The following is a 22,500-nucleotide window of genomic DNA, read 5'->3' on the forward strand; positions in this document are numbered from 1 at the left end:
GAGACTGAGAGTTGGTGAGAGAGACTGAGAGTTGGTGAGAGAGACTGAGAGTTGGGGAGAGAGACTGAGAGTTGGGGAGAGAGACTGAGAGTTGGGGAGAGAGACTGAGAGTTGGGGAGAGAGACTGAGAGTTGGGGAGAGAGACTGAGAGTTGGGGAGAGAGACTGAGAGTTGGGGAGAGAGACTGAGAGTTGGGGAGAGAGACTGAGAGTTGGGGAGAGAGACTGAGAGTTGGGGAGAGAGACTGAGAGTTGGGGAGAGAGACTGAGAGTTGGGGAGAGAGACTGAGAGTTGGGGAGAGAGACTGAGAGTTGGGGAGAGAGACTGAGAGTTGGGGAGAGAGACTGAGAGTTGGGGAGAGAGACTGAGAGTTGGGGAGAGAGACTGAGAGTTGGGGAGAGAGACTGAGAGTTGGGGAGAGAGACTGAGAGTTGGGGAGAGAGACTGAGAGTTGGGGAGAGAGACTGAGAGTTGGGGAGAGAGACTGAGAGTTGGGGAGAGAGACTGAGAGTTGGGGAGAGAGACTGAGAGTTGGGGAGAGGTGGGGATAGAGACTGAGAGTTGGGGAGAGAGACTGAGAGTTGGGGAGAGAGACTGAGAGTTGGGGAGAGAGACTGAGAGTTGGGGAGAGGGGGAGAGAGACGGAGAGGCGGAGAGAGACTGAGAGGCGGGAGAGAGACTGAGAGGCGGGAGAGTTGGCGGGAGAGAGACTGAGAGAGAGACTGAGAGGCGGGAGAGAGACTGAGAGGCGGGAGAGAGACTGAGAGGCGGGGAGAGAGACTGAGAGGCGGGGAGAGAGACTGAGAGGCGGGGGAGAGAGACAGAGAGGCGGGGAGAGACAGAGAGGCGGGGAGAGAGACAGAGAGTGGGGAGAGAGACAGAGAGGTGGGGAGAGAGACAGGCGGGGAGAGAGACAGAGAGGCGGGGGAGAGAGACAGAGAGGCGGGGAGAGAGACAGAGAGGCGGGGAGAGAGACAGAGAGAGAGAGACAGAGAGTTGGGGATAGAGCATGACGGAGAGAGGAGAGAGACTGCGAGGCGGGAGAGAGACTGCGAGGCGGGAGAGAGACTGCGAGGCGGGAGAGAGACTGCGAGGCGGGAGAGAGACTGCGAGGCGGGAGAGAGACTGCGAGGCGGGAGAGAGACTGCGAGGCGGGAGAGAGACTGCGAGGCGGGAGAGAGAGACAGAGAGGTGCGAGGGGGAGAGAGACTGAGAGGTGGGGAGAGAGACTGAGAGGCGGGGAGAGAGACAGAGAGGCGGGGAGAGAGACTGAGAGGTGGGGAGAGAGAGACTGAGAGGTGGGGAGAGAGACTGAGAGGTGGGGAGAGAGACTGAGAGGTGGGGAGAGAGACTGAGAGGTGGGGAGAGAGGACACATACTGAGATAGGACAGGTATTGAGATGTGAGGAGGGATATTGAATTGTGAGTAGGGATATTGAGATGTGAGGAGGGATATTGATATTATTATATACTATCTGCTGAGGATCAACTGACTATCAACTGACTATCAACTGACTATCAACTGACTATCAACTGACTATCAACTGACTATCAACTGACTATCAACTGACTATCTGAGGATCAACTGACTATCTAGTGAGGAGGTCAACTGACTATCAACTGACTATCAACTGACTATCAACTGACTATCAACTGACTATCAACTGACTATCTGCTGAGGATCAACTGACTATCTAGTGAGGAGGATCAACTGACTATCAACTGACTATCAACTGACTATCAACTGACTATCAACTGACTATCAACTGACTATCAACTGACTATCTGCTGAGGATCAACTGACTATCTAGTGAGGAGGATCAACTGACTATCAACTGACTATCAACTGACTATCAACTGACTATCAACTGACTATCAACTGACTATCTGCTGAGGATCAACTGACTATCTAGTGAGGAGGATCAACTGACTATGACTATCAACTGACTATCAACTGACTATCAACTGACTATCAACTGACTATCAACTGACTATCTGCTGAGGATCAACTGACTATCTAGTGAGGAGGATCAACTGACTATCAACTGACTATCAACTGACTATCAACTGACTATCAACTGACTATCAACTGACTATCAACTGACTATCTGCTGAGGATCAACTGACTATCTAGTGAGGAGGATCAACTGACTATCAACTGACTATCAACTGACTATCAACTGACTATCAACTGACTATCAACTGACTATCAACTGACTATCTCAACTGTGAGGAGGATCTGACTATCAACTGACTATCAACTGACTATCAACTGACTATCAACTGACTATCTGCTGAGGATCAACTGACTATCTAGTGAGGAGGATCAACTGACTATCAACTGACTATCAACTGACTATCAACTGACTATCAACTGACTATCTAGTGAGGAGGATCAACTGACTATCTAGTGAGGAGGATCAACTGACTATCTAGTGAGGAGGATCAACTGACTATCAACTGACTATCAACTGACTATCAACTGACTATCAACTGACTATCAACTGACTATCAACTGACTATCAACTGACTATCTGCTGAGGATCAACTGACTATCTAGTGAGGAGGATCAACTGACTATCAACTGACTATCAACTGACTATCAACGGACTATCAACGGACTATCAACTGACTATCAACTGACTATCAACTGACTATCAACTGACTATCAACTGACTATCAACTGACTATCAACTGACTATCAACTGACTATCTAGTGAGGAGGATCAACTGACTATCAACTGACTATCAACTGACTATCAACTGACTATCAACTGACTATCAACTGACTATCTGAGGAGGATCAACTGACTATCAACTGACTATCAACTGACTATCAACTGACTATCAACTGACTATCAACTGACTATCAACTGACTATCAACTGACTATCAACTGACTATCAACTGACTATCAACTGACTACTGACTATCAGCTGACTATCAACTGACTATCAACTGACTATCAACTGACTATCAACTGACTATCAACTGACTATCAACTGACGATCAACTGACGATCAACTGACGATCAACTGACGATCAACTGACTATCAGCTGACTATCAACTGACTATCAACTGACTATCAACTGACTATCAACTGACTATCAACTGACTATTTGCTGAGAATCAACTGACTATCAACTGACTATCAACTGACTATCAACTGACTATCAACTGACTATCAACTGACTATCAACTGACTATCAACTGACTATTTGCTGAGAATCAACTGACTATCAACTGACTATCAACTGACTATCAACTGACTATCAACTGACTATCAACTGACTATCAACTGACTATCAACTGACTATCAACTGACTATCAACTGACTATCAACTGACTATCAACTGACTATCAACTGACTATCAACTGACTATTTGCTGAGAATCAACCATTCAGAGTTCATACCTAAACTTAACCTTAAACACTTCAAAATGTGTAGTTTGGATCAACTTTGCCACCTGAGAAACATTGGAGGAGCGTGTCATTCTGACATGAGACTGTGAGAGCTTGTTGACCATCTGTTACTGTACACCAATTAACAGAAGTTTGACAAGTTGCACTGCATCATTACATTACAATCCCTATAGTATTGCCAACGCAGCACTCAGTAAGTACACTCTTAGAAGAAAAGTGCTATCCAGAACCTCAAAGGGTTCTTCAACTGTCCCCATAGGAGAACCCTTTGTAGAACCCCTTTTTTTCCAATGGTGGAAAATGTACCCAATTGTCATGCTTGAGTAAAAGTAAAGATACCTTAGCTCGCCCTGGCCGAGGTTAGTAAGACATTTAATCGTGTTACCCAGTAAAATACTACTTGAGTAAAAGTCTAAAACTTATTTGGTTTTAAATATTCTTAACTATCAGAAGAAAACATCATTTCTAAAAAATACTTGAGTTCTCATACCCTGACCTTAGAGAGCCATTTGATGTCTCTCTTTGGTTTGGTCAGGGTGTGATTTGGGGTGGGCATTCTATGTTTTGTTATCTATGATTTTGTATTTCTATGTTTTGGCCTGGTATGGTTCTCAATCAGGGACAGCTGTCTATCGTTGTCTCTGATTGGGAACCATACTTAGGTAGCCCCTTTTCCCTCCCTTTCTTTGTGGGAAGTTGACTTTGTTTAGGGCACATAGCCTTTAGCTTCACGGTTTGTTTTTAAAATGTTTATTGTTTTGTTTGGCGTCATTTCTAATAAAGAGAATATGTACGCTCACCACCCCGCACCCCGTGACATGAGGATCAAAAGTAAAATGTTAAGTCATTTCATGTTCCTTATATTAACAAACCAGATGGCATGATATGCTTGTTTTTTTAAATGTATTAACGAATAGCCAGGGGCACACTCCAACACCCAGACACCATTTACAAACAAAACATGTGTGTTTAGTGAGTCCTCCAGATCAGAGGCAGTAGGGAGGACCAGGGATGTTCTCTGTTTAGTGAGTCCAGATCAGAGGCAGTAGGGATGACCAGGGATGTTTTCTGTTTAGTGAGTCCTCCAGATCAGAGACAGTAGGGAGGACCAGGGATGTTCTCTGTTTAGTGAGTCCTCCAGATCAGAGACAGTAGGGAGGACCAGGGATGTTCTCTGTTTAGTGAGTCCTCCAGATCAGAGACAGTAGGGAGGACCAGGGATGTTCTCTGTTTAGTGAGTCCTCCAGATCAGAGGCAGTAGGGAGGACCAGGGATGTTCTCTGTTTAGTGAGTCCTCCAGATCAGAGGCAGTAGTGATGACCAGGGATGTTCTCTGTTTAGTGAGTCCAGATCAGAGGCAGTAGGGATGACCAGGGATGTTCTCTGTTTAGTGAGTCCTCCAGATCAGAGGCAGTAGGGATGACCAGGGATGTTCTCTGTTTAGTGAGTCCTCCAGATCAGAGGCAGTAGTGATGAGCAGGGATGTTCTCTGTTTACTGAGTCCTCCAGATCAGAGGCAGTAGGGAGGACCAGGGATGTTCTCTGTTTAGTGAGTCCACCAGATCAGAGGCAGTAGGGATGATCAGGGATGTTCTCTGTTTAGTGAGTCCTCCAGATCAGAGGCAGTAGGGAGGACCAGGGATGTTCTCTGTTTAGTGAGTCCTCCAGATCAGAGGCAGTAGGGATGACCAGGGATGTTCTCTGTTTAGTGAGTCCTCCAGATCAGAGGCAGTAGGGAGGACCAGGGATGTTCTCTGTTTAGTGAGTCCTCCAGATCAGAGGCTGTAGGGAGGACCAGGGATGTTCTCTGTTTAGTGAGTCCTCCAGATCAGAGGCAGTAGGGAGGACCAGGGATGTTCTCTGTTTAGTGAGTCCTCCAGATCAGAGGCAGTAGGGAGGACCAGGGATGTTCTCTGTTTAGTGAGTCCTCCAGATCAGAGGCAGTAGGGAGGACCAGGGATGTTCTCTGTTTAGTGAGTCCTCCAGATCAGAGGCAGTAGGGATGACCAGGGATGTTCTCTGTTTAGTGAGTTCCCCAGATCAGAGGCTGTAGGGTGGACCAGGGATGTTCTCTTAATAAGTGTGAGAATTGCATCATATTCATGTTCTGCTAAGCATTTAAAATGTAAAAGGAAAAACACAGAGTAAAAAGTACATTTTATTTAGGAATGTAGTAAAGTAAAAGTTATCAAACATATAAATAGTAAAATACAAATACCTTAAAAATACTACTTTACACCACTGCCTTTTGGAATTCATGTAGGACCCTTTCCACAGAGGGTTCCACATGGAACCTGAAATGAGTTCTCCCTGGAACCAAAAATGTTTCTCTCTGGAACCAAGAAGGATTCCCCCTGGAACCAAAAAGGATTCCCCCTGGAACCAAAAAGGATTCCCCCTGGAACCAAGAAGGATTCTCCCTGGAACCAAGAGGGATTCTCTCTGGAAACAAAAAGGATTCCCCCTGGAACCAAGAAGGATTCTCCCTGGAACCAAGAGGGATTCTACCTGGAACCAAGAGGGATTCTCTCTGGAACCAAGAAGGATTCTACCTGGAACCAAGAGGGATTCTCTCTGGAACCAAAAAGGATTCTCCCTGGAACCAAGAGGGATTCTCCCTGGAACCAAGAAGGATTCTCCCTGGAACCAAGAGGGATTCTCTCTGGAACCAAAAAGGATTCTCCCTAGAACCAAGAGGGATTCTCCCTGGAACCAAGAAGGATTCTCTCTGGAACCAAGAGGGATTCTCTCTGGAAACCAAGAGGGATTCTACCTGGAACCAAGAGGGATTCTACCTGGAACCAAGAGGGATTCTCCCTGGAACCAAGAGGGATTCTCCCTGGAACCAAGAGGGATTCTCCCTGGAACCAAGAAGGATTCTCCCTGGAACCAAGAAGGATTCTCCCTGGAACCAAGAAGGATTCTCCCTGGAACCAAGAAGGATTCTCCCTGGAACCAAGAAGGATTCTCCCTGGAACCAAGAAGGATTCTCCAATGGGAAGAACCCCTTTGGAACCATTGTTTTCTGAGTGTGTTTTTGTGTTCATATTTTCTCTCCAAATATGGCTCCCAGCTGTGTGTCTACCTGAAGGAGGTCCCAGAGTTGTGTTTTTGTGTTCATATTCTCTCTCCAAATATGGCTCCCAGCTGTGTGTCTACCTGAAGGAGGTCCCAAAGTTGTGTGTTTGTGTGTTTGTGTGTTTGTGTGAGTCCGTGTGTGTGCATGTGTGTCCTTCCATCTGTGTGTGTGTGTCCGCCCATCCATGTGTGACTGTGTGTGTATTCTCTAGACAATAGTGTGTTCTCTCTCTCCCCAGTTCCATGGTGAATACGTCTCTCGTGCAGCTCCCCCAACCCAGCCTCTGTCACCACACACCTAACCTCAGCTGGGTGTGAGTATCTATCTATACATCTATCTATACATCTATCTATACATCTATCTATCTATATGTCTCTCGTGCAGCTCCCCCAACCCAGCCTCTGTCACCACACACCTAACCTCAGCTGTGTGTGAGTATCTATCTATCTATCTATCTATCTATCTATCTATCTATCTATCTATCTATCTATCTATACATGTAACTCACCAGCATTTCAACCAGACTTTTCTGAATTATATCCTTTGTTCGTACCCCCCAAGGCAATTCCCCTGCTCCATGATGCCCCCGGCAGAGAATAGTTGTTTGGACTCTTAGTCTGACTCAGGAGGCGTTAAATACCATCCACCACTTCCGAGTATATTACTTCCTAATGTTCAGTCCCTGGACAATAAAGTAGACAACCTCAGGGCGAGGATCTCCTTCCAGAGAGACTTCAGGGACTGTAACATACTCTGTTTCACAGAATCTTTGCTCTCTCCAGATATACTGTCTCCGTTCCAGCTGAGTTCTCAGTCTTTCACATCAACCGAAATTAAGAACTCTCCAGGAAAAAGAAGATGGAGTTGACAGTAGTTAATCATGAAACATACACTACCTTTCAATAGTTTGGGGCCACTTAGAAGTATCCTTGTCTTTGAAAGAAAAGCACATTTTCTGTCCATTAAAATAGCATCAAATTGATCAGAAATACTGTGTAGACATTGTTAATGTTGTAAATGACTATTGTAGCTGGAAACGGTTGATTTTTAATGGAATATCTACATAGGCGTACAGAGGCCCATTATCAGCAACCATCACTCCTGTGTTCCAATGGCACGTTGTGTTAGCTAATCCAAGTTTATCATTTTAAAAGGCTTATCGATCATTAGAAAACATTTGCAATTATTATTAGCACAGCTGAAAGCTGTTGTCCTGATTAAAGAAGCAATGAAACTGGCCTTTAGACTAGTTGAGTATCTGGAGCATCAGCATTTGTGGGTTCGATTACAGGCTCAAACTGGCCAGAATCAAAGAACTTTCTTCCAAAACTCGTCAGTCTATTCGTGTTTCTTTGTACTGTGTTTCTGGTCATTTTGATGTTATTTTCATGGACAAAAAGGACATTTATAAGTGGCCCCAAACTTTTGAAAGGTAGTGTATGTTTCATGATTAACTACTGTAATTGTGGTAATGTATAGGAACTCAAGTCCTTTCCCCTACCTGTGATACCACACAATAAAATGCAGACCTCATTACCTCCCAAGAGAATTCTCTTCGGTAATTGTCATAGCCATGTATATTCCCCCTCAAGCCGATTCCACAACAGCTCCCAAGGAATGAATCTGGACTTTGTGAAAACTGGGAACCACATATCCCGAGGCCGCATTTATTGTAGCTGGTGACTTTCACAAAGCAAATTTGAGGAAAACGTAACCGAAGTTCTATCAACATATCGCTTCCAGTACTTTAAAAAACTCTAGACCATTGCTACTCTCCCTTCCGAGATGGCTACAAAGCCCACCCCACCCTCCCATCGGCAAATCAGATCAGGTCTACATCCTGATCCTCCCTTCCTATAGGCAGAAACTCAAACAGGAACTACCCGTGGTCTGACCAATCGGAACCCATGCTTCAAGATTGTTTTGATCACGCGGACTAGGATCTGTTCTGAGTTGCCTCTGAGAATAAAATTGCCGTTGACACAGTGACTGAGTTCATCAGGAAGTGTATAAGGGGACTTTGTTCAAACTTTGAAGATTAAAACCTATTACAAACCTAAAACCGTGGATAGATGGCAGCTTTTTGTGCAAATCAGAAAGCACAAACCATCACGTTTAACTACAGACCGAGAACATGGTCAAGCACAAACAGTCCAGCTATGCCCTCTGTAACAAACAGGCAAAACATCAATACAAACACAAAGTGGAGTTGCAATTCAATGGCTCAGACACGAGACGTGTATATGGCAGGGACTCTAGACAATCTCGGATTATAAATGGAAAACCTGCAATGTCCAACATTTTGCTCCTGGACAAGCTAAACACCTTCTTTGGCTGCTTTGAGGGCAACACAGTACCGCTGATGCGGGCTACCACTGCTCCCGTGGGCTACCACTGCTCCCGTGGGCTACCACTGCTCCCATGGGCTACCACTGCTCCCATGGGCTACCACTGCTCCCGTGGCCTACCACCGCTCCCGTGGCCTACCACCGCTCCCGTGGGCTACCACCGCTCCCGTGGGCTATCACTGCTCCCGTGGTCTACCACTGCTCCCGTGGCCTACCACTGCTCCCGTGGTCTACCACTGCTCCCGTGGGCTACCACTGCTCCCGTGGGCTATCACTGCTCCCGCGGGCTACCACCGCTCCCGTGGCCAACGTGAGTAAGACATCGCATGGCTGACGGGCCAGACGGCATCCCTAGCCGCATCCTCAGAGCATGTACAGACCAGCTGGCTGGAGTGTTTACGGACAATCTCTCCCAGTCTGATGTCCCCACTTGCTTTAAGACGCCCACCATTGTTCCTGTACCCAAGAAGGTAAAGACGACTGAATGAAATGACTATCTCCCCGTAGCACTCTGTCAACATGAAGAGCTAGAGCTTTGAGAGACGAGTCAAGAATCATATCACCCCCCCCCTTACCCAACACCCTAGACCCACTCCAATTTGTATACTGCCTCAAAGATATCCACGGATGACACATTAGCCATCGCACTGCACACTGCCCTATCCCATCTGGACAAGAGGAATACCAATGTAAGAATGCTGTTCATTGACTTGAGCTCAGCTCTGAATTTCATAGTGCTCATCATTAAGCTCTGGGCCCTGGGTCTGAACCCCGTCCTGTGGAATTGAGTCCTGGACTTCCTGACGGGCTGCCCCGCCCCCCCCCCCAGGTGGAGAAGGTAGGAAACAACACCTCCACGTCGCTGATCCTCAACACAGGGGCCCTACAAGGGTGCGTACTCAGCCCCCTCCTGTACTCCCTGTTCACCCATGACTGCGTGGCCATGCATGTCTCCAACTCAATCATCAAGTTTGTAGATGACACAACAGTAGTAGGTGACAGCCTACAGGAAGGAGGGCCCTGGCGGAGTGGTGCCAGGAAAATAACCTCTCTTTCAACAAAATGAAGGAGCTCATCGTGGACTTCAGGAGACAGCAGAGGAAGCACCCACCTTTCCACAAGGACAGGCCGGAGAAGGTGAAAAGCTTGAAATCGGAAATGGTTCACCCACCCAAACAACCTCAGGAGGCTGAAGAAATGTGTCTCTTTGCCCATAAGACACAAACATACAGATCCACCATTGAGAGCATTATGTTGGGCTGTATCACCGCCTGGTACGACAACTGCACCATCCACAACCGCACGGCTCACTAGAGGGCACACTGCCTGCCCTCCAGGACATCTACAGCACTCGGTGTCACAGGAAGGCCAAGAAGATCATCAAGGACCTCAGCCACGCGAGCCACAGCCTGTTCCTCCCGCTATCATCCAGAAGGCGAGGTCAGTATAGGTGCATCAAAGTTCGGACCGAGAGACTGAAAAAACAGCTTCTATCTCAAGGCCATCAGACGGTTAGCCATCACTAGGCGGCTTCCACCCGGTTACGTAACCCTGCACCTTAGAGGCTGCTGCCCCATATACATAGACATGGAATCACTGGCCACTTTAATAATGGAACACTAGTCACTTTAATAATGTTTACATACTGCTCCACTCTGAAAGTACAGATGCTTCAAAGCTTGAACAGAGAGACTGAGAAACAGCTTCTTTCTCAAGGCTATCAGACTGTTAAATGGTCACCAGCCTCCAACCTGCCCTGAACTTTAGTCACTGTTACGAGATGGCTACCACCGGGTTACTCTACCATGCACTTTAGAGGCTACTGCCTGTACATAGACATGGAACACTGGTCAATTGAATAATGTTTACATACTGTTTAACTCCTTCAGGACTATTGGAAAAAGCATTCCAGGTGAAACTGGTTGAGAGAATGCCAAGAGTGTGCAAAGCTATCATCAAGGCAAAGGGTGGCTACTTTGAAGAATCTCAAATATATTTTGATTTGTTTAACACTTTTTTGGTTACTACATGATTCCATATGTGTTATTTCATAGTTTTGATGTCTTCACTATTATTCTACAATGTAGAAAATAGTATAAATAAATACAAACTGGAATGGTCCTTTATGTACACTGCTCCCAAAAAATAAAGGGAACACTTAGATAACACATCCCAGATCTGAATGAATGAAATATTCTTATTAAATACTTTTTTCTTTACATAGTTGAATGTGCTGACAACAAAATCACACACAAATTATCAATGGAAATCAAATGTATCAACCCATGGAGGTCTGGATATGGAGTCACACTCAAAATTAAAGTGGAAAACCACACTACAGGCTGATCCAACTTTGATGTAATTTCCTTAAAACAAGTCAAAATGAGGCTCAGTAGTGTGTGTGGCCTCCACGTGCCTGTATGACCTCCCTACAATGCCTGGACATGCTCCTGATGAGGTAGTGGATGGTCTCCTGAGGGATCTCCTCCGAGACCTGGACTAAAGTCTCAGCCAACTCCTGGACAGTCTGTGGTGCAACGTGGCGTTGGTGGATGGAGCGAGACATGATGTCCCAGATGTGCTCAATTGGATTCAGGTCTGGGGAACGGGCGGGCCAGTCCATAGCATCAATGCCTTCCTCTTGCAGGAACTGCTGACACACTCCAGCCACATGAAGTCTAGCATTGTCTTGCATTAGGAGGAACCCAGGGCCAACCGCACCAGCATATGGTCTCACAAGGGGTATGAGGATCTCATCTCGGTACCTAATGGCAGTCAGGCTACCTCTGGCGAGCACATGGGGGCTGTGCGGCCCCCCAAAGAAATGCCACCCCACACCATGACTGACCCACCGCCAAACCGGTCATGCTGGAGGATGTTGCAGGCAGCAGAACGTTCTCCATGGCGTCTCCAGACGAGCACAGGGAGTTCTCTTGGTGTTCTTTGGCAAATGCCACACGTCCTGCGCGGTGTTGGGCTGTAAGCACAACCCCCACCTGTGGACGTTGGGCCCTCATACCACCCTCATGGAGTCTGTTTCTGACCGTTTGACCGTTTGAGCAGACACAGACTCATTTTGCAGGGCTCTGGCAGTGCTCCTCCTGCTCCTCCTTGCACAAAGGCAGAGGTAGCGGTCCTGCTGCTGAGTTGTTGCCCTCCTACGGCCTCCTCCACATCTCCTGATGTACTGGCCTGTCTCCTGGTAGCGCCTCCATGCTCTGGACACTTCGCTGACCGACACAGCAAACCTTCTTGCCACAGCTCGCATTGATGTGCCATCCTGGATGAGCTGCACTACCTGAGCCACTTGTGTGGGTTGTAGACTCCGTCTCATGCTACCACTAGAGTAAAAGCACCGCCAGCATTCAAAAGTGACCAAAACATCAGCCAGGAAGCATAGGAACTGAGAAGTGGTCTGTGGTCACCACCTGCAGAACCACTCCTTTATTTGGGGGTGTCTTGCTAAATGCCTATAATTTCCACCTGTTGTCTATTCCATTTGCACAGCAGCAAGTGAAATGTATTGTCAATCAGTGTTGCTTCTGAAGTGGACAGTTTGATTTCACAGAAGTGTGATTGACTTGGAGTTATATTGTGTTGTTTAAGTGTTCCCTTTATTTTTTTGAGCAGTGTATGTATATATATATATATATATATATATATATATAGTATAAAAAATACAATAATAATATGTATATATATATATATAATATGTATATTTTATACTCAGGATTCTGACATTGCTCATCCTAATAGTCCTGTAATTCTTAATTTATATATGTTTTAGATTTCTGTGTATTGTTGAGTATTGTTTGATATTATTGCACTGTTGGAACACAAAGCATTTCTCTACACCCACAATAACATCTGCTAAATATACTGCATGAGCAAAAGTATGTGGACACCTGCTCGTCGAACATCTCATTCCAAAATCCTGGGCATTAATATGGTGTTGATTCCCCCCTTGCTGCGGGAAATTGGTTCAGCCACAAGAGCATTAGTTGAGCAGTGATGTTGGTCGTTCCAATTCATCCCAAAGGTGTGGTTACAATTCATTCCAAATATGGATTGTATTTACAATGGTGTTTGTTCTTCAAAAATCAAATCAAATCCAATTGGGGTGACCAGTCCTCTTCTGGCTGTGCCAGGTGGAGATTATAACAGAACATGGCCAAGATGTTCAAATGTTCATGAACGACCAGCATGGTCAAATAATAATAATCACAGGCAGAACAGTTGAAACTGGAGCAGCAGCACAGCCAGGTGGACTGGAGACAGCAAGGAGCCATCATGTCAGGTAGTCCTGGTGCATGGTCCTAGGGCTCAGGTCCTCCGAGAGAGAGAAAGAATGAGAGAAAGAGCAAATTAGAGAGAGCATACTTAAATTCACACAGGACACCGGATAGGACAGGAGAAGTACTCCAGATATAACAAACTGACCCTAGCCCTTCGACATATAAACTACTGGTTGCGCTGGTTGCCCTTTTCTTTTGGCAACAGGTCACATCTTGCTGCTGTGATGGCACACTGTGGTATCTCACCCAATAGATATAGGAGTTTATCAAAATGTGATTTATTTTCAAATTCTTTGTGGGTCTGTGTAATCTGAGGGAAATATGTGTCTCTAATATGGTCATACATTTAGCAGGAGGTTAGGAAGAGCAGCTCAGTTTCCACCTCATTTTGTGGGCAGTGAGCACATAGCCTGTCTTCTCTTGAGAGCCAGGTCTGTCTACAGCGGCCTTTCTCAATAGCAAGGCTATGCTCACTGAGTCTGTACATAGTCAAAGCTTTCCTTAATTTTGGGTCAGTCACAGTGGTCAGGTATTCTGCCGCTGTGTACTCTCTGTTTTAGGGCCAAATAGATTTCTGTTTTTTTTGTTAATTCCTTCCAATGTGTCAAGGAATTATCTTTTTGTTTTCTCATGATTTGGTTGGGTCTAATTGTGTTGCTGTCCTGTGGGCTCTGTGGGGTGTGTTTGTGTTTGTGAACAGAGCCCCGGTACCAGCTTGCTTAGGGGACTCTTCTCCAGGTTCATCTCTCTGTAGGTGATGGCTTTGTTATGGAAGGTTTGGGAATCGCTTCCTTTTAGGTGGTTGGAAAATGTAATGGCTCTTTTATGGATTTGAATAATTAGTGGGTATCGGCCTAATTCTGCTCTGCATGCATTATTTGGTGTTCTACGTTGTACACAGAGGATATTTTTGCAGAATTCTGCATGCAGAGTCTCAATTTGGTGTTTGTCCCATTTTGTGAAGTCTTGGTTGGTGAGCGGACCCCAGACATCACAACCATAAAGGGCAATGGGCTCTATGACTGATTCAAGTATTTTTAGCCAGATCCTAATTGGTATGTCGAATTTTATGTTCCTTTTGATGGCATAGAATGTCCTTCTTGCCTTGTCTCTCAGATTGTTCACAGCTTTGTGGAAGTTATCTACCTCGTCTATCTCTCCATCCTGTCTGTCTGTCTGTCTGTCTGTCTGTCTGTCTGTCTGTCTGTCTGTCTGTCTGTCTGTCTGTCTGTCTGTCTGTCTGTCTGTCTGTCTGTCTGTCTGTCTGTCTGTCTGTCTGTCTGTCTGTCTGTCTGTCTGTCTGTCTGTCTGTCTGTCTGTCTGTCTGTCTGTCTGTCTGTCTGTCTGTCTGTCTGTCTGTCTGTCTGTCTGTCTGTCTGTCTGTCTGTCTGTCTGTCTGTCTGTCTGTCTGTCTGTCTGTCTGTCTGTCTGTCTGTCTGTCTGTCTGTCTGTCTGTCTGTCTGTCTGTCTGTCTGTCTGTCTGTCTGTCTGTCTGTCTGTCTGTCTGTCTGTCTGTCTGTCTGTCTGTCTGTCTGTCTGTCTGCCTGCCTGCCTGCCTGCCTGCCTGCCTGTCTGTTTGTTCCTCTGTTTGTTCCTCTGTCTCTTTCTGTCTGCCTGCTCCTCTTTCTGTCTGCCTGCATGCTTACTCCTCTTTCTGTCTGCCTGCTCCTCTCTCTGTTTGCCCTGCCTGCTCCTCTCTCTGCCCTGCCTGCCTGCCTTCCTCTTCGGTCTGCCTGCCTTGAAGACAGACCCAGACATAATCTATATTTTCAGCCCCAACGCCACACTGGCAGCAAGTAAGCTATAGGATGTTTCCATCAGACCAGCCTGACTGTCTTTGCTCCCTCACATCTATAACCTTCAGACCAGGCGTGTACTGTATGACATGTGTCTGTGTTAAAGGATCAATGGCCCTGTCTTCACCAGGCTTACTTGACAATATGTGACTTATGTGTAATAAAGGGAACTTAGGAGGTACATTTGTTGCTGGGCTTCGGACACTTCCTTCCTTCCTTCCTTCCTTCCTTCCTTCCTTCCTTCCTTCCTTCCGTCCTATCCCTATTGAGTATGTATCATAATAATAATTTGACTGTCAGCATTAATCCATCCATCCCATTATTAGTAAAAACAAAGACAGACTTTAAGAGGTTATTTTCTCCTGGAGCAAAGTTATTGTTATTAACACACACACACTCAGAGAGAGAGCTATATATCCCTCCAGTTTGAAGGGCTTAGATCTGCAGACAAAGATAATGATAATTCAACCTGACCGTGTGAAGTAACAGTGTACACCAATGTTCTGTCTCTGTCTCTGTCTCTCTCTCTGTCTCTGTCTCTCTCTCTCTCTCTCTCTCTCTCTCTCTCTCTCTCTCTCTCTCTCTCTCTCTCTCTCTCTCTGTCTCTCTCTCTCTGTCTCTGTCTCTGTCTCTGTCTCTGTCTCTCTCTCTCTCTCTCTCTCTCTCTCTCTCTCTGTCTCTCTCTCTCTCTCTCTCTCTCTGTCTCTCTCTCTCTGTCTCTCTCTCTGTCTCTGTCTCTGTCTCTGTCTCTGTCTCTCTCTCTCTCTCTCTCTCTCTCTCTCTCTCTCTCTGTCTCTGTCTCTGTCTCTCTCTCTCTCTCTCTCTCTCTCTCTCTCTCTCTCTCTCTGTCTCTGTCTCTGTCTCTGTCTCTGTCTCTGTCTCTGTCTCTCTGTCTCTGTCTCTGTCTCTGTCTCTCTCTCTCTCTCTCTCTCTCTGTCTCTCTCTCTCTGTCTCTGTCTCTGTCTCTGTCTCTGTCTCTCTCTCTCTCTCTCTCTCTCTCTCTCTCTCTCTCTCTCTCTCTCTGTCTCTCTCTCTCTCTCTCTCTCTCTCTCTCTCTCTCTCTCTCTGTCTCTCTGTCTCTGTCTCTGTCTCTGTCTCTGTCTCTGTCTCTGTCTCTGTCTCTGTCTCTCTCTCTCTCTCTCTCTCTCTCTCTGTCTCTCTGTCTCTGTCTCTGTCTCTGTCTCTGTCTCTGTTCCAGGGATTTCTGAGGGGAACCTCTGTCTCTAACCATCTCTCTCCACTCTGTAACTCTGTCTCTGTCTCTGTCTCTGTCTCTGTAAGTCTCTGTCTCACCTGTCTCTGCTCTCTCTCTCTCTCTCTGTCTCTCTCTGTCTCTCTCTGTCTCTCTCTGTCTCTGTCTCTCTCTGTGTCTGTCTGGGCATCATGAACCCATTACTTTAGAAGGTCTCTGGCACTCTCTCTCTCTCTATGTCTAGTATTCTCTGTCTCTGTGTCCTCTTACCCTGTCAGTCACACACATCAATCTACTGCTCTCTGTGTCTCAGCTCATTACCTCTCTCTCTCTTTCCCCCTCTCTGTATCATCTCTCTGTCTCTCATCTGATCATACTCCTGTCAAATCATGGGATCATACCCACACATCTGGGATCATCCTCACATCTCTCTCTGGATCATACCCACTCTTTCAGGGATTTTGAGGGGAACCAGGTCTTAACCATCAACTACTCCACTCTGATAACCTGCAGCCAGCTCACTGTACTGTGAGTACAAAGCACCTGTCGTGGGATCATACCCACACATGAGTGAGTGATGCGTGTGTGTCTGTAATGGGCATCATGAACCCATTACTTTAGAAGGTGGTGGCACTGTATGTAAAATATGTCTAGTATTCTGGCTAAGGCCTCTTACCCTGTCAGTCACACACATCAATCTACTGCAGTAACACGTCCAGCTCATTACCTCGACGTTACAACACGTATCATGGGATCATACCCACACATCATGGGATCATACCCACAAATCATGGGATCATACCCACACATCATGGGATCATACCCACACATCATGGGATCATACCCACACATCATGGGATCATACCCACACATCATGGGATCATACCCATCATACCCACACATCATGGGATCATACCCACCTATCATGGGATCATACCCACACATCATGGGATCGTACCCACCTATCATGGGATCATACCCACACATCATGGGATCATACCCACCATCATGGGATCATACCCACACATCATGGGATCATACCCACACATCATGGGATCGTACCCACACATCGTCAATACAGGCACCTATCATGCATTCCTAATTAATACACAAAATATCATGATATTATCATTTAGTTGGCAGATTACATTTGAACCAAGTATTGTTCTAAGTATTGTTCTAAGTATTGTTCTAAGTATTATTCTAAGTATTATTCTAAGTATTGTTCTAAGTATTGTTCTAAGTATTGTTCTAAGTATTGTTCTAAGTATACCTCTTGATCGGTCTTTTATTCTCCTGACTGGAGAAAAAGCTTTTTGAGAATAAACTAAATATACTTCTCTGCACCTCTGCTAAATTCTGGGGTGAAAAAGATGGAAAGGAATGTGAGTCTTTGTTCAGTACATTTAGTTAATAGTTATTGCTTCCTTTTCTATAGTCCGCCCACCTTGACAGCAGGCACGCCAGCTAAGATAGTTAGCTAGTCTACCTGATAGCTGGTTAAATAGTTTTGAGGTTGGTAGATAGGGCCCCTGCCTGGTTAGCGAAAGCTAACTTCATAAAATTGCTCGGTCAATCAATCAAATGTATTTATAAAGCCCATTTTACGTTTGTATTTTTTAAATTGTATCTTTATTTAAGTAGGCAAATCAGTTAAAGAACAAATCCGTATTTACAATGACGGCCTAGGAACAGTGGGTTAAACTGCCTTCTTCAGGGGCAGAAGGACAGATTTGGTTTTACCTTGACATCGATAGATGTCACAAAGTGCTTGTACAGAAACCCAACCTAAAACCCCAAACAGCAAGCGACACAGATGTAGAAGTAAGGCAAGGTATTACAGTGAAACAACCAAATATTTTTGTTGTATTTATTTATCAAGAAGGAATCAATATCCCAGTTCCTTTCTGTTTCTATTACAGCATCTCTCTTTAAGACGACCTGAGGTTGGTAGGATATCCCTGTCTGATACAATATCCTACAGACATGTCTGGTAGATACCAAGACAGGGACTTCCTGTTAAAACCATGTCTGGTTGATACCAAGTCAGGTACTTCCTGTTAAAACCATGCCTGGTTGATACCAAGACAGGTACTTCCTGTTAAAACCATGCCTGGTTGATACCAAGACAGGTACTTCCTGTTAAAACCATGCCTGGTTGATACCAAGACAGGTACTTCCTGTTAAAACCATGCCTGGTTGATACCAAGACAGGGACTTCCTGTTAATACCTACGTTCTTAAAGACTTTGTAAAGTCTAGAGAGCCATGTCTGTCTATGACGGCCTTTCTCAATAGCAAGGCTATGCTCACTGAGTCTGTACATAGTCAAATAGTTATGTTCCTTTTGATGGCATAGAATGCCCTTCTTCACAGCTTTGTGAAAGTTACCTGTGGCGCTGATGTTTATGCCAAGGTATATATAGTTTTTTGTGTGCTCTAGGGCAAGAGTGTCTAGATGGAATTTGTATTTGTGGTCCTGGCGACTGGACCTTTTTTGGAACACCATTATTTTGGTCTTACTGAGATTTACTGTCAGGGCCCAGGTCTGACAGAATCTGTGCAGAGGATCTAGGTGCTGCTGTAGGCCCTCCTTGGTTGGGGACAGAAGCACCAGATCATCAGCAAACAGTAGACATTTGACCTCAGATTCTAGTAGGCTGAGGCCGGGTGCTGCAGACTCTTCTAGTGCCCGAGCCAATTCGTTGATATATATGTTGAAGAAGGTGGGGCTTAAGCTTCATCCCTGTCTCACCCCACAATCAATCAATCAATCAATCAATCAAATTTTATTTATATAGCCCTTCGTACATCAGCTGATATCTCAAAATGCTGTACAGAAACCCAGCCTAAAACCCCAAACAGCAAGCAATGCAGGTGTAGAAGCACGGTGGCTAGGAAAAACTCCCTAGAAAGGCCAAAACCTAGGAAGAAACCTAGAGAGGAACCAGGCTATGTGGGGTGGCCAGTCCTCTTCTGGCTGTGCCGGGTGGAGATTATAACAGAACATGGCCAAGATGTTCAAATGTTCATAAATGACCAGCATGGTCGAATAATAACAAGGCAGAACAGTTGAAACTGGAGCAGCAGCACAGTCAGGTGGACTGGGGACAGCAAGGAGTCATCATGTCAGGTCGTCCTGGGGCACGGTCCTTGGGCTCAGGTCCTCCGAGAGAGAGAAAGAAAGAGAGAATTAGAGAGAGCATATGTGGGGTGGCCAGTCCTCTTCTGGCTGTGCCGGGTGGAGATTATAACAGAACATGGCCAAGATGTTCAAATGTTCATAAATGACCAGCATGGTCGAATAATAACAAGGCAGAACAGTTGAAACTGGAGCAGCAGCACAGTCAGGTGGACTGGGGACAGCAAGGAGTCATCATGTCAGGTCGTCCTGGGGCACGGCCCTTGGGCTCAGGTCCTCCGAGAGAGAGAAAGAAAGAGAGAATTAGAGAGAGCATATGTGGGGTGGCCAGTCCTCTTCTGGCTGTGCCGGGTGGAGATTATAACAGAACATGGCCAAGATGTTCAAATGTTCATAAATGACCAGCATGGTCAAATAATAGTAAGGCAGAACAGTTGAAACTGGAGCAGCAGCATGGCCAGGTGGACTGGGGACAGCAAGGAGTCATCATGTCAGGTAGTCCTGGGGCATGGTCCTAGGGCTCAGGTCAGTTGAAACTGGAGCAGCAGCACGGTCAGGTGGACTGGGGACAGCAAGGAGTCATCATGTCAGGTAGTCCTGGGGCATGGTCCTAGGGCTCAGGTCAGTTGAAACTGGAGCAGCAGCATGGCCAGGTGGACTGGGGACAGCAAGGAGTCATCATGTCAGGTAGTCCTGGGGCATGGTCCTAGGGCTCAGGTCAGTTGAAACTGGAGCAGCAGCATGGCCAGGTGGACTGGGGACAGCGAGGAGCCATCATGTCAGGTAGTCCTGGGGCATGGTCCTAGGGCTCAGGTCCTCCGAGAGAGAGAAAGAAAGAAGGAGAGAATTAGAGAACGCACACTTAGATTCACACAGGACACCGAATAGGACAGGAGAGGTACTCCAGATATAACGACCCTGTTCGTTAATATTCAATATATGTTGAAGAGGGTGGGGCTTAAGCTGCATCCATGTCTCACCCCACGACCCTGTGTGAAGAAATTTGTGTTTTTTGGCAATTTTAACCACACACTTGTTGTTTGTGTACATGGATTTTATAATGTCGTATGTTTTACCCCCAACACCACTTTGCCTCATGCCAAATTGAGTCGAAGGCTTTTTGAAATCAACAAAGCATGAGAAGACTTTGCCTTCATTTTGGTTTGTTTGGTTGTCAATTAGGGTGGTGCGGGGTGAATACATGGTCTGTTGTAAGGTAATTTGGTAAAAAGCCAATTTGACATTTGCTCAGTACGTTGTTTTCATTGAGGAAATGTACGAGTCTGCTGTTAATGATAAAGCAGAGGATTTTCCCAAGGTTACTGTTGACGCATATTCCACAGAAATAATTTGGGTCAAATTTGTCTACACTTTTGTGGTTTGGGGTGATCAGTCCTTGGTTTCCAAATATTGGGGAAGATGCCAGAGCTAAGGATGATGTTAAAGAGTTTTAGTATAGCCAATTGGAATTTGATGTCTGTATATTTGATCATTTCATTGAGGATACCATCAACACCACAGGCCTTTTTGGGTTGGAGGGTTTTTATTTTGTCCTGTAACTCATTCAAGGTAATTGGAGAATCCAGTGGGTTCTGGTAGTCTTTAATAGTTGATTCTAAGATCTGTATTTGATCATGTTTTTGCTCTTTATTCTTTGTTATTGAGCCAAAAAGATTGGAGAAGTGGTTTACCCATACATCTCCATTTTGAATAGATACTTCTTTGTGTTGTTGTTTGTTTCCAATTTTCCCAGAAGTGGTTAGTTAGTCTATGGATTCTTCAATGACATTGAGCTGATTTCTGACATGCTGTTCCTTCTCTTTCTGTAGTGTATTTATGTATTGTTTTAGTGATTCACCATAGTGAAGGCGTAGACTCAGGTTTTCTGTAGTGTATTTCTGTATTGTTTTAGTGATTCACCATAGTGAAGGCGTAGACTCAGGTTTTCTGTAGTGTATTTCTGTATTGTTTTAGTGATTCACCATAGTGAAGGCGTTGACTCAGGTTTTCTGTAGTGTATTTCTGTATTGTTTTAGTGATTCACCATAGTGAAGGCGTAGACTCAGGTTTTCTGTAGTGTATTTCTGTATTGTTTTAGTGATTCACCATGTGACTCAGGTTTTCTGTAGTGTATTTCTGTATTGTTTTAGTGATTCACCATAGTGAAGGCGTAGACAGGTTTTCAGGTTTTCTGTATTGTTTTAGTGATTCACCATATTTCAGGTTTTCTGTAGTGTATTTCTGTATTGTTTTAGTGATTCACCATAGTGAAGGCGTAGACTCAGGTTTTCTGTAGTGTATTTCTGTATTGTATTTCTGTATTGTTTTAGTGATTCACCATAGTGAAGGCGTAGACTCAGGTTTTCTGTAGTATTGTTTTGTGATTCACCATAGTGAAGGCGTAGACTCAGGTTTTCTGTATTGTGTTTTAGTGATTCACCATAGTGAAGGCGTAGACTCAGGTTTTCTGTAGTGTATTTCTGTATTTTGTATTGTTTTAGTGATTCACCATAGTGAAGGCGTAGACTCAGGTTTTCTGTAGTGTATTTCTGTATTGTTTTAGTGATTCACCATAGTGAAGGCGTAGACAGGTTTTCTGTAGTGTAGGTTTTTTTCTGTAGTAGACTCAGGTTTTCTGTATTTTGTATTTTTAGTGATTCACCATAGTGAAGGCGTAGACTCAGGTTTTCTGTAGTGTATTTCTGTATTGTTTTAGTGATTCACCATAGTGAAGGCGTAGACTCAGGTTTTCTGTAGTGTATTTCTGTATTGTTTTAGTGATTCACCATAGTGAAGGCGTAGACTCAGGTTTTCTGTAGTGTATTTCTGTATTGTTTTAGTGATTCACCATAGTGAAGGCGTAGACTCAGGTTTTCTGTAGTGTATTTCTGTATTGTTTTAGTGATTCACCATAGTGAAGGCGTAGACTCAGGTTTTCTGTAGTGTATTTCTGTATTGTTTTGTGATTCACCATAGTGAAGGCGTAGACTCAGGTTTTCTGTAGTGTATTTCTGTATTGTTTTAGTTTGAAGGCGTAGACTCAGGTTTTCTGTAGTGTATTTCTGTATTGTTTTAGTGATTCACCATTCACTCATAGTATTTCTGTATTGTTTTAGTGATTCACCATAGTGAAGGCGTAGACTCAGGTTTTCTGTAGTGTATTTCTGTATTGTTTTAGTGATTCACCATAGTGAAGGCGTAGACTCAGGTTTTCTGTAGTGTATTT

At 45.1% G+C, this 22,500-nt stretch overlaps 1 protein-coding gene across 1 annotated transcript in view; it reads left to right on the forward strand.

Annotated features, from left to right (window-relative positions):
* The window catches only part of LOC123995215 (relaxin receptor 2-like), a 188,982-nt gene that overhangs the window by 96,928 nt on the left and 69,554 nt on the right, over positions 1-22,500 (forward strand). The window contains exons 9-10 of the mRNA XM_046298650.1: positions 6,741-6,815; positions 16,590-16,661. Coding sequence (XP_046154606.1) covers positions 6,741-6,815; positions 16,590-16,661 — 147 coding nt within the window. The remainder of the gene's footprint in view (positions 1-6,740; positions 6,816-16,589; positions 16,662-22,500) is intronic.

The sequence above is a fragment of the Oncorhynchus gorbuscha genome, linkage group LG02, assembly GCF_021184085.1.
Source record: "Oncorhynchus gorbuscha isolate QuinsamMale2020 ecotype Even-year linkage group LG02, OgorEven_v1.0, whole genome shotgun sequence".
NCBI classification, from domain to species: Eukaryota; Metazoa; Chordata; class Actinopteri; order Salmoniformes; family Salmonidae; genus Oncorhynchus; species Oncorhynchus gorbuscha.